Below are 14,417 nucleotides of genomic sequence, written 5' to 3' on the forward strand. Positions count from 1 at the left end.
CTGTACAGAAACCCAGTCTAAAACCCAAAACAGCAAGCAATGCAGGTGTAGAAGCACAGTGGCCAGGAAAAACTCCCTAGAAAGGCCAAAACCTAGGAAGAAACCTAGAGAGGAACCAGGCTATTAGGGCTGGCCAATCCTCTTCTGGCTGTGCTGGGTGGAGATTATAACAGAACATGGCCAAGATGTTCAAATGTTTATAAATTACCAATATGGTCAAATAATAATAATCACAGTAGTTGTTGAGGGTGCAGCAAGTCAGCACCTCAGGAGTAAATGTCAGTAGGCTTTTCATAGCCGATCATTAAGAGTATTTCTTCCGCTCCAGCTGTCTCTAGAGAGTTGAAAACAGCAGGTCTGGGACAGGTAGCATGTCCGCTGAACAGGTCAGGGTTCCATAGCCGCAGGCAGAACAGTTGGAACTGGAGCAGCAGCACGACCAGGTGGACTAGGGACCTCAAGGAGTCATCATGCCAGGTAGTCCTGAGGCATGGTCCTAGGGCTCAGGTCCTCCGACAGAGAAAAAGATAGAGAGAGCCTACTTAAATTCACACAGGACACCGGATAAGACAGGAGAAGTACTCCAGATATAACAAACTGACCCTAGCCCCCCATAAACACATAAACTACTGCAGCATAAATACTGGAGGCTGAGACAGGAGGGGTCAGGAGACACTGTGGCCCCATCCGATGATACCCCCGGACAGGGCCAAACAGGAAGGATATAACCTCACCCACTTTGCCAAAGCACCAACTTACCATCCTGAGACAGGGCCGAGTATAGCCCACAAAGATCTCCACCACGGCACCACCCAAGGGGGGGCGCCAACCCAGACAGGAAGATGACGTCAGTGACTCAACCCACTCAAGTGATGCACCCCTCCTAGGGACGGCATGAAAGAGCACCAGTAAGCCAGTGACTCAGCCCCTGTAATAGGGTTAGAGGCAGAGAATCCCAGTGGAGAGAGGGGAACCGGCAAGGCAGAGACAGCAAGGGCGGTTCGTTGCTCCAGAGCCTTTTCGTTCACCTTCACACTCCTGGGCCAGACAACAGTCAATCATATGACCCACTGAAGAGATGAGTCTTCAGTAAAGACATAAAGGTTGAGACCGAGTCTGAGTCTCTCACATGGGTAGGCAGACCATTCCATAAAAATGGAGCTCTATAGGAGAAGGCCCAGCTGTTTGCTTAGAAATTCTAGGGACAATTAGGAGGCCAGCGTCTTGTGACCGTAGCGTACGTGTAGGCATGTACGGCAGGACCAAATCGGAAAGATAGGTAGGAGCAAGCCTATGTAATGCTTTGTAGGTTAGCAGTAAAACCTTGAAATCAGCCCTTGCCTTAACAGGAAGCCAGTGTAGGGAGGTTAGCACTGGAGTAATATGATCAAATGTTTTGGTTCTAGTCAGGATTCTAGCAGCCGTATTTAGTACTAACTGAAGTTTATTTGTTTATCTGGGTAGCTGGAAAGTAGAACATTGCAGTAGTCTAACATAGAAGTAACAAAAAAGCATGGATTCATTTTCTGCATAATTTTTGGACAGAAAGTTTCTGATTTTTGCAATGTTACGTAGATGGAAAAAATCGGTCCTTGAAACAGTCTTGATATGTTAAAAGAGAGATCAAGGTCCAGGTAAAAATCTGTTTTTCTGCCCCTGAACAAGGCAGTTAACCCACTGGTCCTAGGACATCATTGAAAATAAGAATTTGTTCTTAACTGACTTGCCTAGTTACATGAAGGTAAAAAACCAAACATTTTATACATAAATTATTTCAGTAGTTTGTGTTGTGACGTTAAACAAGCGTTTATTTGTGAAAAATACAAGATGTTATTTGGTATCTGGATGTAGTACATTGTCGACCCTGTGTTTGATCTATTGATGACTAGGATTGAGAGAAACAACTACCTTCTACTGATTGTATGTAGTTGTTTTGACAAATTTGGTAATCATCCATCACATTAAAAATACTATCTTGGTCATTGTGAAGATAATAATCTTTACAATGACCAAGAATGAAAGCTAGTTAGCCAGAGACATGACACAATATATTGACCCATATTTTCATTAGAGATATTTCTACCGACATGCTAGTTCAAACAGTCTGTGCCTGTACATATCTAGCATTTAGTAAACCCCTCCAGCTCTGAGAACTATCACAGGCCACACTAAACCAAAATAATCAATAAAGGAACAGGAAATGTGCATCTTATCTATAGATGACAATGTACTGTAACGACCCTGTGTTTATAAGCGTGGAAATCGACTCTACCGCTTGAGCATGCTTTTGCTGCACAGTAGATAGCGCTCCGGACTTCGGGCTCGAAAGTCGAGGGTTCGAGACCTGCTGTTTCATTACAGTACATTCCAAATTCTGCTTGCATAAATTAAAGACATGTATTTTTCTAAATTATTTAACAGGTTTTGCAAGAGGAAGAATCATTTAAAATGACAACTCTTAAATTTCTGACAATAGAAAGCATTACTGAACACTAATTACTTCTCCTTGAGTGATTAGCGTACTTCCATGTTAACAGACATATGAAATAAGCAAAGACGAAATGTTGGACATTTACGTGATTGTGTTACTTTGCCAGTCAGAGTGTACTGCATCTGTTTGGCCATGAGGCCATACACATGGTATTAAATGTTGAACAGATTTCTTCGTTTGTTTATTAAGTGAGGCAAACAACAGAAAAATAAATAAATAAAGTAGATCCTCTTGTTGCTATAGCAACCCTAGTTCAACACTTAACAACACCTAGTGATTTTATGCTCTTGGGGAGGTTAAAAGAGGCATAGTTCAGCCAAAATCAAAGTGGAAGTTGTATCTCTTTAGTGGAAGCTTGAAGGCATCATTTTTGCTATAATAATGCACTTTTTCAGCATAACTTTTCAGTATCTCCGATTTTTATGTAATTAAATGATTTGTTAAATGTGAAGAGGGCCATTGTTAAACATTTAATTACAGTTGTATGGCCAATCCTGTTTTAACGTGTACTGCTGAAAGAAACCTCTAGAGGGAGCCTCTGAACCTTTGAGCGTCAAAGTCCACAGTTGGTGTGGTTAAACACTACTCTCATTGTTATAAGAAGCTCTGGGGAGAAAATAACGTTTATTTCATATCTGAAACTCCGTTATAGCTCCGTACTCTGTTATCTGCATTCAGGTAAGAGATTCTAGTGAATTAATTCATTTCTAAAAGCGTGTCTTTATCTATTGCGAAATAATGTGATATGTAACTTACATTGAATAATGCTTTCAAATGTTTTGATGGTTTAATTGTATATTACTCTGGTTCATAATGAACCACAAAAAGTGGGTGGTAGAGGGGGCTGAACTGGGGAGTTCTGAGATACCCGAACGCATGAGGGGAAAACAATACCTTTGTCATAAAGCATTTCATGCATATCATCGCATTTTCGTATTGGCATTGAGCAGTAGAGTAGAGGCACTTACAGAAATTGAACAAATGGGAAACATTTTTTGTAACCTACGGTCCGGGAAAATGTTGGCCTTTTAAAAATGCATATCATGCAATTCTACGTCATTTTACTTGACTGGAGACTTTGTCAGAATCATTTTTAATATCGCACAAATGATCAAAATGGCAGGCTACTTTGACACTGACAAACTGAGATCAATAAAAACGACCTTGTCTTGAATCCATCAATAGCTTACACCTAGGTTAAATAAAGGTTAACTGCAATTTAACCTACAATAGTTGTAGGCTACAATATGAGGATATTATAGTCCTAAAAATGCTTTCCAGATTCACTAACTCACCCAATGATGCGCAGTTCACAAAAACGTATCTCCCTCTCTCTTTCTTTTGTAAAATATATTTTTAAATTGATCAAATATTTTGGTGGCCTACAGCATAGAGTCTTCTCTTTTCATCAGGAGTCGTGGCTTTTCAACCTATATTTTTTCAATTTTATATGAAATGTTTTGTCTGCATGCTTTTTTTTCACTGACCGATTTGCCATGCGTTCCCGACTGTAGGCTATTCCTTATTATTGGGCTACAATCCAGAACTAGACTAAATTAAACTATTTAACCTTTGTGGCTAAATTATAGGCCTTCTCTTTGTGTAGTGGGCTATTCTGAATGATTTCATTTATTTCTGAACAGCCAGAGGTAATTATATACCTTTGGCAAATGTATTTCAATGTATCAGGTGTACTGCCAGGCTGTGGTACTGCAGTTCCCCCAGAAACCTTCGCGCAGCTATGATTCTATACGGAAATAAATTATGAAGTGCAATGCTGGAGAAATGAGAGTTGCAGGCTCATGTCTATTAGGGCAGAGAGGGAGAGAGTTCATAGAAAGTTAATCTCATTCTAGTTATGTGAGAGATACTGGCGCGCTTCTCACACAGCCACGCGTTGGTCTTAAACATATATGGTTACAATGCTGCGAAAACCATAAACCCGGACCGGCCCAACCCAAATCAACTCATATGATATTCGGCCCGGTCTGAAAAGCTACTTTTTCACAAGACGTTATTTGTGGAGAAAGGAATATTAAAGAAGAGGCAATTCGAATGATCTTCGATAGCTTTTATTTATAAATGATTTGTCATGCCACGATAGGTACTGGATCCTGCCAATTATGTTCCAAACAAAACAGTCGAAAATGGAGAGGTGCCATTAAGCATTAAACTACTGGCACAAAAGTATATCTAAGTAAACTTGTTGACAAAGATTTTGTTGAAAGAGTATTTGTAAAATAAAGGAATGCTATCCATACTTATTCTTTTACAACATTAGTTTAATAATCTTGATGCAGGTCATGGTTTTATGTTCCCAGGCAGGTGCATCATGGGACCTTTGATCCAGCATATCTGTTTGGTAACATTCCTTATCTTTTTTGCCTGTTCATCTGCTCAAGGTAATAAGCTAATAGTAAAGTATTAGGAAGGGCTATGAGGGCAGACTAAGCCATTCACCCTGGTACCACATTTCCAAACGTTGGTTGTCAGTCTCCATTTGAACCATAAAGCAAAATCAAAAAACAACATATCATGTCCATCACCACTTATTTTAATCATCAGCTGAGAGATTGTTTATTTTCTAACAAAGAGGACACATATTTAAATGTTGAGTTCAAGACCTAATTCTGATTAACTATTGCAGATGGAACAGAGACTGAGAGGCAATCAACTTGCAAGTCAACCAGTACACTGTATGGTTTGAATTGCACTGTGTGGTTTGCTGGATGTGTTACATTTGGGATCATTATTATCCTGGGAGTGGTTTTCTTGGTATGGTATAAGTGCTGTAGAGGTAAAGCTTCATTCATTATACTTTATTACTTTTTTAAACAATATATTTATCACTTAAATCAGGGAATCCCACCACATTACTTTTTAACATCATTTTCATTATCTTCAGCATGTTTAGACTATGAGGTTATAAAGTAGTGGAAATCCCCTTAAATTGAAACTGACAGCTTTTTCAACTCTTTTGCAGATATGAAACAAGCAGACAATCATAATATTAGGAAAAAATATCAAATTCCCAGTTTATCTTTAAAAAATTACTTTAGAAAAGGATACACTTAAATGACATGTTTTGTCATTTAACAGATGCAAATCCAAATCTGCTGGGAAGATTTAATGTCATTGGAGGAGAGGGTGATTGACCAATTTTGAATGTATGGCTAAAATGTTACGTTGCTTCTGTAGCCCTTTCCTGCAGTCAAATGACCAAATCGCTCTCTACTGGCCTCATGAGTGGAATGTTATTCATATCTTTTATAATTTCATAATGAATAAACATTCATAACAAAAACAGAAATCTGGTGTTTCTATGTCAAATGGTTTAGTTATATTTCAGTCTTCTGTGATGTATATAAAGTGTACTATTGGAATGCAAACCCAAAATTGAATACATTTAAGTTCTATATCTGCCATGGTACAGGTCTTCTTTTTTAAAAGCCCATAACCATGTACAGAGCCTTGCGAAAGTATTCGGCCCCCTTGAACTTTGCGACCCTTTGCCACATTTCAGGCTTCAAACATAAAGATATAAAACTGTATTTTTTTGTGAAGAATCAACAACAAGTGGGACACAATCATGAAGTGGAACAACATTTATTGGATATTTCAAACTTTTTTAACAAATCAAAAACTGAAAAATTGGGCGTGCAAAATTATTCAGCCCCTTTACTTTCAGTGCAGCAAACTCTCTCCAGAAGTTCAGTGAGGATCTCTGAATGATCCAATGTTGACCTAAATGACTAATGATGATAAATACAATCCACCTGTGTGTAATCAAGTCTCCGTATAAATGCACCTGCACTGTGATAGTCTCAGAGGTCCGTTAAAAGTGCAGAGAGCATCATGAAGAACAAGGAACACACCAGGGAGGTCCGAGATACTGTTGTGAAGAAGTTTAAAGCCGGATTTGGATACAAAAAGATTTCCCAAGCTTTAAACATCCCAAGGAGCACTGTGCAAGCGATAATATTGAAATGGAAGGAGTATCAGACCACTGCAAATCTACCAAGACCTGGCCGTCCCTCTAAACTTTCAGCTCATACAAGGAGAAGACTGATCAGAGATGCAGCCAAGAGGCCCATGATCACTCTGGATGAACTGCAGAGATCTACAGCTGAGGTGAGAGACTCTGTCCATAGGACAACAATCAGTCATATATTGCACAAATCTGGCCTTTATGGAAGAGTGGCAAGAAGAAAGCCATTTCTTAAAGATATCCATAAAAAGTGTTGTTTAAAGTTTGCCACAAGCCACCTGGGAGACACACCAAACATGTGGAAGAAGGTGCTCTGGTCAGATGAAACCAAAATTTAACTTTTTGGCAACAATGCAAAACGTTATGTTTGGCGTAAAAGCAACACAGCTCATCACCCTGAACACCATCCCCACTGTCAAACATGGTGGTGGCAGCATCATGGTTTGGGCCTGCTTTTCTTCAGCAGGGACAGGGAAGATGGTTAAAATTGATGGGAAGATGGATGGAGCCAAATACAGGACCATTCTGGAAGAAAACCTGATGGAGTCTGCAAAAGACCTGAGACTGGGACGGAGATTTGTCTTCCAACAAGACAATGATCCAAAACATAAAGCAAAATCTACAATGGAATGGTTCAAAAATAAACATATCCAGGTGTTAGAATGGCCAAGTCAAAGTCCAGACCTGAATCCAATCGAGAATCTGTGGAAAGAACTGAAAACTGCTGTTCACAAATGCTCTCCATCCAACCTCACTGAGCTCGAGCTGTTTTGCAAGGAGGAATGGGGAAAAAATTTCAGTCTCTCGATGTGCAAAACTGATAGAGACATACCCCAAGCGACTTACAGCTGTAATCGCAGCAAAAGGTGGCGCTACAAAGTATTAACTTAAGGGGGCTGAATAATTTTGCACGCCCAATTTTTCAGTTTTTGATTTGTTAAAAAAGTTTGAAATATCCAATAAATGTTGTTCCACTTCATGATTGTGTCCCACTTGTTGTTGATTCTTCACAAAAAAATACAGTTTTATATCTTTTTGTTTGAAGCCTGAAATGTGGCAAAAGGTCGCAAAGTTCAAGGGGGCCGAATACTTTCGCAAGGCACTGTATATGAGGTTTATACTTTTCATTCAAAGTAGATTTGTTTAAGACTACCAAGAAAGACTCTGTGTGACCCTGATATAGCCCAATGCAGTAAAAGGTTATAAATGCATTTTGGACTGCCCTTCACTAATTTAGAATTGAGTATTCAACAAAAATGTGATGTGAGAAGATGTACTGTATATGTTTACCTTCAAATAAAAAATGTTTTTTTTTGGTTTGGTTATACAGTACCAGTCAAAAGTTTGGACACATCAACTCATTTAAGGGTTTTTCTTTATGTTTACTATTTTCTACATTGTAGAATAATAGAGAAGAAATCAACACAATGAAATAACACATATGGAATCATGTAGTAACCAAGAAAGTGTTAAACAAATCAAAGTATATTTCATATTTGAGATTCTTCAAAGTAGCCACCCTTTGCCTTGATGACAGCTTTCCACACTCTTGGCATTCTCTCAACCGGGTTCATGAGGTAGTCACCTGGAATGCTTTTCAATCAACAGGTGTGCCTTGTTAAAAGTTAATTTGTAGAATTTTTGTTCTTCTTATTGCGTTTGAGCCAGTCAGTTGAGTTGTGAAAGGTAGGAGTGGTATACAGAAGATAGCCCTATTTGGTCAAAGACCAAGTCCATATTATGGCCTGAACAGCTCAAATAAGCAAAGACAAATGACAGTCCATCATTACTTTAAGACATGAAGGTCAGTCAATCCAGTTGCAAAAACCATCAGGCGCTAAGATAAAATTGCCTATCATGAGGACTGCCACGGGAAAGGAAGACACAGAGTTACCTCTGCTGCAGAGGATAACTCAGTTAACTACAACTGCCATGCAGCCCAAATAAATGCCTCACAGAGTTCAAGTAGCAGACACATCAAAACATCACCTGTTCAGAGGAGACTGTGTGAATCAGGCCTTTGTGGTCGATTTGCTGCAAAGAAATCACTATTAAAGGACACCAATAAGAATAAGAGACTTGCTTGGCCAAGAAATACGAGCAATGGACATAGATTTTTGGTTCCAACTGGCATGTCTTCCTTTGTGAGATGCAGAGTAGGTGAATGGATGATCTCCGCATGTGTGGTTCCCACCGTGAAGCATTGAGGAGGAGGTGTGATGGTGTGGGGGTGCTTTGCTGGTGACACTGTCAGTGATTAATTTAGAATTCAAGGTACACTTAACCAGCATGGCTACCACAGCATTCTGCAGCGATTCGCCATCCCATCTGTTTTGCACTTTCTGGGACTATCATTTGTTTTTCAACAGGACAATGACCCAAAACACACCTCCAGGCTGTGTAAGGACTAATTGACCAAGGGAAGTGATGGAGTTACCTGGCCTCCACAATCACCTGACCTCAATCGATTGAGATGGATAGGGATGAGTTGGACCGCAGAGTGAAGAAAAAGTAGCCAACAAGTGCTCAGAATATGTAGGAACTCCTTCAAGACTGGTGAAAAATAATTCCATGTGAAGCTGGTTGAGAGAATGCAAAAGTGTGCAAAGCTGTCCTCAAGGCAAAGGGTGGCTACTTTGAAGAATCTCAAATATACAATATCTTTTGATTTGTTTAATACTTTTTTGGTTACTACATGATTCCATATGTGTTGTTTCATAGTGTAGATGTCTTCACTATTATTCTACAATGTAGAAAATAGTACAAATATAGAAAAACCCTTGAATGAGTAGGTGTGTTCAAACTTTTGACTGGTACGCTATATTTTCAGTTGGTCACACGGATATACAGACAAAAATATATCTCCCCATCCCAAGATGCCTAAGGCAGTTTCAATGAAAGATGAGGCTGAATGAAGGTTACTTAACCATGCTGATATCAATAGGAAATAATCATTTTGTCACAGGACACTTCAATTAAGAACATCTTGAATAAGCAACAGTCAACCAGAAATGAATCTGTTTCAAGTACAGTTTACAAAATAAATAGCAGTACTAGAATAAGAGTGAATTGTGAGATGTATTACTTTTCTAATGTATTTTTATTATGTTCTAATTGTATTGTATTTTTTCAGATAGGAATATGAAATTGGACCTCCCACATAATGGTAATGTGCTAATCAGTATTAACCATTGTATTTACGATACATAAATTAACTTAACCCAATGAGTCCCACCATATCACTGACACATTTTGGACTTCTAACCCCTTTTAAACTCCTTGATTGTTTCTTCCACATCCGTAAATACCAACCATTAGTCTGTGTGATTAACGGGGGCTGAGCTAGAGCCGTGTTGATGAGACAAGGGCAGGTCCCGAAGGGGCCCGGGGCCAGGGTTGAAAATCTGAGAATCTCACAAACATGCACATGTAACATGTTTTGCTCTATGACCTCACAAGCTACACAAGAGTTGTTAGAAGGTAAAGGGTTGTTCTACAGTGAACATCATAGGAAATCCCAGGACATAGTGTCTATACCACTGTAATAAGCTCCCATATTTTCTGTCACAAACTTTAAACTCCACACAGTTGTAACTGACTAGTTAGATATCCATTTCCTTGTGAGCAAACTGGAACTCCTTCAAGACTGTTGGAAAAGTATTCCAGGTGAAGTTGGTTGAGAGAATGGCGAAAGTATGCAAAGCTGTCATCAAGGCAAAGGGTGGCTACTTTGAAGAATCTCAAATATAAAACATATTTTGATTTTTTTAAACACTTTTTTTGGTTACTACATGATTCCATATGTGTTATTTCATAGTTTATATGTCTTCACTAATAGATTACATGTAGAAAATAGTACAGATATAGAAAAACCCTTGAATGAGTAGGTGTGTTCATACTTTTGACTGGTACTCTATATTTTCATTTGGTGACATGGATGGATATACTGCCATTACAGACAAAAATATCTCTCCCCATCCCAAGATGCCTAAGGCAGTTTCAATGAAAGATGAGGCTAAATGAAGGTTACTTAACCATGCTGATATCAATAGGAAATAATAATTTTGTCACAGGACACTTCAAATCTTGAATAAGCAACAGTCAACCAGAAATGAATCTGTTTCAAGTACAGTTTACAAAATAAATAGCAGTACTAGAATAAGAGTGAATTGTGAGATGTATTACTTTTCTAATGTATTTTTATTATGTTCTAATTGTATTGTATTTTTTCAGATAGGAATATGAAATTGGACCTCCCACATAATGGTAATGTGCTAATCAGTATTAACCATTGTATTTACGATACATAAATTAACTTAATCCAATGAGTCCCACCATATCACTGTGTCACGCCCTGGTCAAAGTATTTTGTGTTTATCTTTATGTATTTGGTCAGGCCAGGGTGTGGCATGGGGTTTTTGTAATTGTGGTGTGTTTGTCTTGGGGTTTTGGTGGTGGTATTGGGATTGTAGCTTAGTGGGTTATCTAGCAAAGTCTATGGCTGTCTGGAATGGTTCTCAATCAGAGGCAGGTGCTTATCGTTGTCTCTGATTGGGAACCATATTTAGGCAGCCATATTCTTTGAGTTTGTCGTGGGTGATTGTCCTTAGTGTCCTATGTGTACTCTCGGTTAGTTTGCACTAGATAGGCTGTTTCGGTTTCGATTACGTTTATTGTTTTGTGTAGTGTTCGTGTTTCTTTATTTGATTAAACATGAATCTCAATCGACACGCTGCAGTTTGGTCCGACGCTCCTTCATCACCACTAGAAAACCGTTACACACTGACACATTTTGGACTTCTAACCCCTTTTAAACTCCTTGATTGTTTCTTCCACATCCGTAAATACCAACCATTAGTCTGTGTGATTAACGGGGGCTGAGCTAGAGCCGTGTTGATGAGACAAGGGCAGGTCCCGAAGGGGGCCAGGGTTGAAAATCGGAGAATCTCACAAACATGCACATGTAACATGTTTTGCTCTATGACCTCACAAGCTACACAAGAGTTGTTAGAAGGTAAAGGGTTGTTCTACAGTGAACATCATAGGAAATCCCAGGACATAGTGTCTATAACACTGTAATAAGCTCACATAGTTTCTGTCACAAACTTCAAACTCTACACAGTTGTCACTGACTAGTTGGATATCCATTTCCTTGTGAGCAAACCATTTCTGTACATACAGCATTCATATACATTTCTTTGATCAGGTTGTTGTTTTGGCTGACCTTTTTTTATTATTGACATTTGTCAATACAACTCATGAATGCAACTGTTTATGTCAACTTGTTTTGTGTTCTATTTGTAGCCCTGGTTGTCATGAAAAGGAAACGGTGAAACACTTAATCGTTGGACATTGAGATAAATTAAAGTCAGAATAAAGGAAATTGACGATTTTTGCTGCGGCCTTGGGACTGATAGGGTTAACAAATCACAGTCCTATAATAAGACTGAAACATGTTAAACCTGTCTGTTTCCTTTTCTTTTCTAGAGGCGCGCTCACATGAAGGTAATCCGCTTTAATCATATTCTTTCTATGTGTAAATATTCAACCCTGCTGTGAAAAAGTATTTCCCCTGTTCTGATTTTCTCTATTTTTGCAAATTATTTACACTGAATATTATCAGATCTTCAACCAAAATGATGTTGTGCACAATATAAATTAATGGTAAATGATGTATTTTGTCATTTTGGAGTCACTTTTATGACAAATAACAATCAAAATTAATTGAAACGTATCTACATGAATGTGGATGCTACCATTAGGGAAAATCCTGAATGAATCGTGAATAATGTTGAGTGAGAAAGTTACAGAGGGTCAAAGATCACACCTCCAAGACATGCTAACCTCCCCTGTTATTGGTAATGATGAGAGGTTAGCATGTGGAAAGACATTTTAAGCTGCCATGCCCTTATTAGTCCCACGTTGAGACAGCTTCCTAGCAATCTGTATCTCATCTAACTTGCTCTTTAAGAGTGCAGTTTTTATTTTTATTTTCAAATCATCACTGTATATCTGGTAAATGTGTTTATTTCATGAAAATAACTGTGTATAAATGTATATACATGTATTTCCCTGATTCTCATTTTGCCAAATAACTGTGTGTATATATCTATATACTTGTATTTCCCTGATACTCATTTTGCCAAATAAATGCTCAGCCTGATGATGATGATGATACAAATGTAAATATATTTACATAAACAGCGTTGATTGGTGGATAGGATCGTCTAGACTCAGAGCCTACCTCGCTAGCCCCTTCAAAGTAGGAGGATACATTATGCAAATTAAAGATGATAAGAATCAGAACAGATCGTGATGTCATGCTGTAGGACACAAACTCCATCCTACCTGAACTGGCTGAAATTCCAAGCTCTAACACTAAAATGGCATTATCATAATTTTGGGAATTTCAGAGTCTTATTTTGACTTCATAGTGTGGAAATATTATTAACAAAACAGGAGAATCACGTTTTTGACCGCACTGCCCCTTTAAAGGTATAATGTTTGAATAAGAAAACACTGGATTAAGGCCTACTATATGGCTAGTAAGACATACTCAGGGCCTTATTAGCTACTCATATACACACTTATGAACCACAAATCAGTTGCTAATATGTGTACCTTAAAATGAAGTCTTACCAAATATGACATAATTGGTTGACTCTTTTTTTTGTTATCATCAGTGGATGTTGTTCTAGATGGAAAAACAGCTCACTCTCAGCTGAAGATATCACGCAATGGGAAAGTTGTGGAGTGGGTGACACAAAAAGGAGGACCACAGACAGAGATTGACAAGAATGACATTGACAAGCATTTTGATGAAGACCCCTATGTGTTGGGCAGTATGGTCCGTGCTATGAGGGCCTACTGGGAGGTGTGTGTAAAGGAGAACAAGGACTGGGTACTTGGTGTTACTAGCGCAACAGCTAACAGGAAAGGACAGTTGGTTCTCAGCCCTGACAAAGGCTTCTGGGTAGTCAGGATCTCCAATGGCGAAAACCTTAAAACATTCATGGGTGATGATGTCCTTAATGAAAGAATTCCACACCGAGTGGGTATCTATGTGGATTATCAGGAAAGGAAGGTGACTTTCTACAATGCAGAAGATAATTCACTCATCTATTCATTTACCAATGGACCAAGTTATGAGGATGATGTCCGCCCACTTTTCTCACCCTGGAAGTATGAAAAACAGCCCATCACAATTTTGTCAATTTCAACTAAAAACTGGAAATAATGTAAAACATGAAAGGATCCCCTCTACACCTGTCAGTAGGATACTTTATTGTGATAGAAAGCTTAACTTGGCTGAGTGGTCTTACAGTAATAATGGTCAAATTACAATTATTGAATGTGAATAATTGTCACTTCAGTAATATTTAGGCATATGCTTGAAATTGTTGAAAATGTATGATATTTTTTTCCTCAAATTTACTTTATATTCTTCAACTTTGTTGAATGTAATGCAGCTATTTCAGTTGTATTTTTCTCAAACCACACGGATATTAGAAGAGAAATCATGCATAATGCACAGGTAATGTTATGCCTCCCTTCATACACATATACTGTACACTGTATTGATTTGTGAAAAACAAAATATTGCTTTTAAGACTTGTATGTGTATCAGTTTATACCTTGCGATCATGAGGATCAATCAGTTTGTTAGATTAGGAAGGTTTGTAATCAGCCATTGGTCAGCACAAGCATCAGAGGCCTTCGTAAAGACTGCTATTCTGGGACCACATTAATAAAATGTTTGCACCCACAGATTTGATTGTAAATTGTACATATGACATCTACAGGAACATGTGATTTATAAATCGTGAACTTGAAATGAAAATATGGAATTTACATAAATTCTGCAATAAATATTGGGATTTATAAATTAAACATGTTTTTTTGTGATGAACACACATTTTAATAAATGTAAATGAGGCC

General features: G+C 38.3%; 1 protein-coding gene across 3 annotated transcripts; it reads left to right on the top strand.

Annotated features, from left to right (window-relative positions):
* The first annotated feature begins 3,037 nt into the window (after positions 1–3,037).
* LOC112233964 (butyrophilin subfamily 1 member A1-like) lies at positions 3,038–14,369 on the top strand. 3 transcript variants are annotated; one of them, XM_042329511.1, is made up of 7 exons: positions 3,039–3,169; positions 4,813–4,893; positions 5,139–5,288; positions 9,613–9,645; positions 10,713–10,745; positions 11,967–11,984; positions 13,163–14,369. In XM_042329511.1, the coding sequence occupies exons 2-7, from the start codon at positions 4,824–4,826 to the stop codon at positions 13,714–13,716; spliced, it is 858 nt and encodes a 285-aa protein (XP_042185445.1). In that variant the 5' UTR covers positions 3,039–3,169; positions 4,813–4,823; the 3' UTR covers positions 13,717–14,369. The 3 variants fall into 3 exon arrangements, with proteins under 3 accessions (XP_024257692.1, XP_042185445.1, XP_042185446.1); XM_024401924.2 differs by lacking the exon at positions 10,713–10,745 and having other exon boundaries at positions 3,038–3,169; XM_042329512.1 differs by lacking the exons at positions 4,813–4,893; positions 5,139–5,288 and having other exon boundaries at positions 3,040–3,169.
* Positions 14,370–14,417: the final 48 nt, after the last annotated feature.

This window comes from Oncorhynchus tshawytscha, linkage group LG10, assembly GCF_018296145.1.
Source record: "Oncorhynchus tshawytscha isolate Ot180627B linkage group LG10, Otsh_v2.0, whole genome shotgun sequence".
NCBI lineage: Eukaryota > Metazoa > Chordata > Actinopteri > Salmoniformes > Salmonidae > Oncorhynchus > Oncorhynchus tshawytscha.

Excerpts from the sequence above, each read along its gene's own strand:
- LOC112233964 (XM_042329511.1), top strand. The coding sequence starts at position 4,824 with ATGGGACCTTTGATCCAGCATATCTGTTTGGTAACATTCCTTATCTTT. Across the intron at positions 4,894-5,138 it reads TGCCTGTTCATCTGCTCAAG|ATGGAACAGAGACTGAGAGG; the intron begins GTAATAAGCTAA and ends TAACTATTGCAG. Across the intron at positions 5,289-9,612 it reads ATGGTATAAGTGCTGTAGAG|ATAGGAATATGAAATTGGAC; the intron begins GTAAAGCTTCAT and ends GTATTTTTTCAG.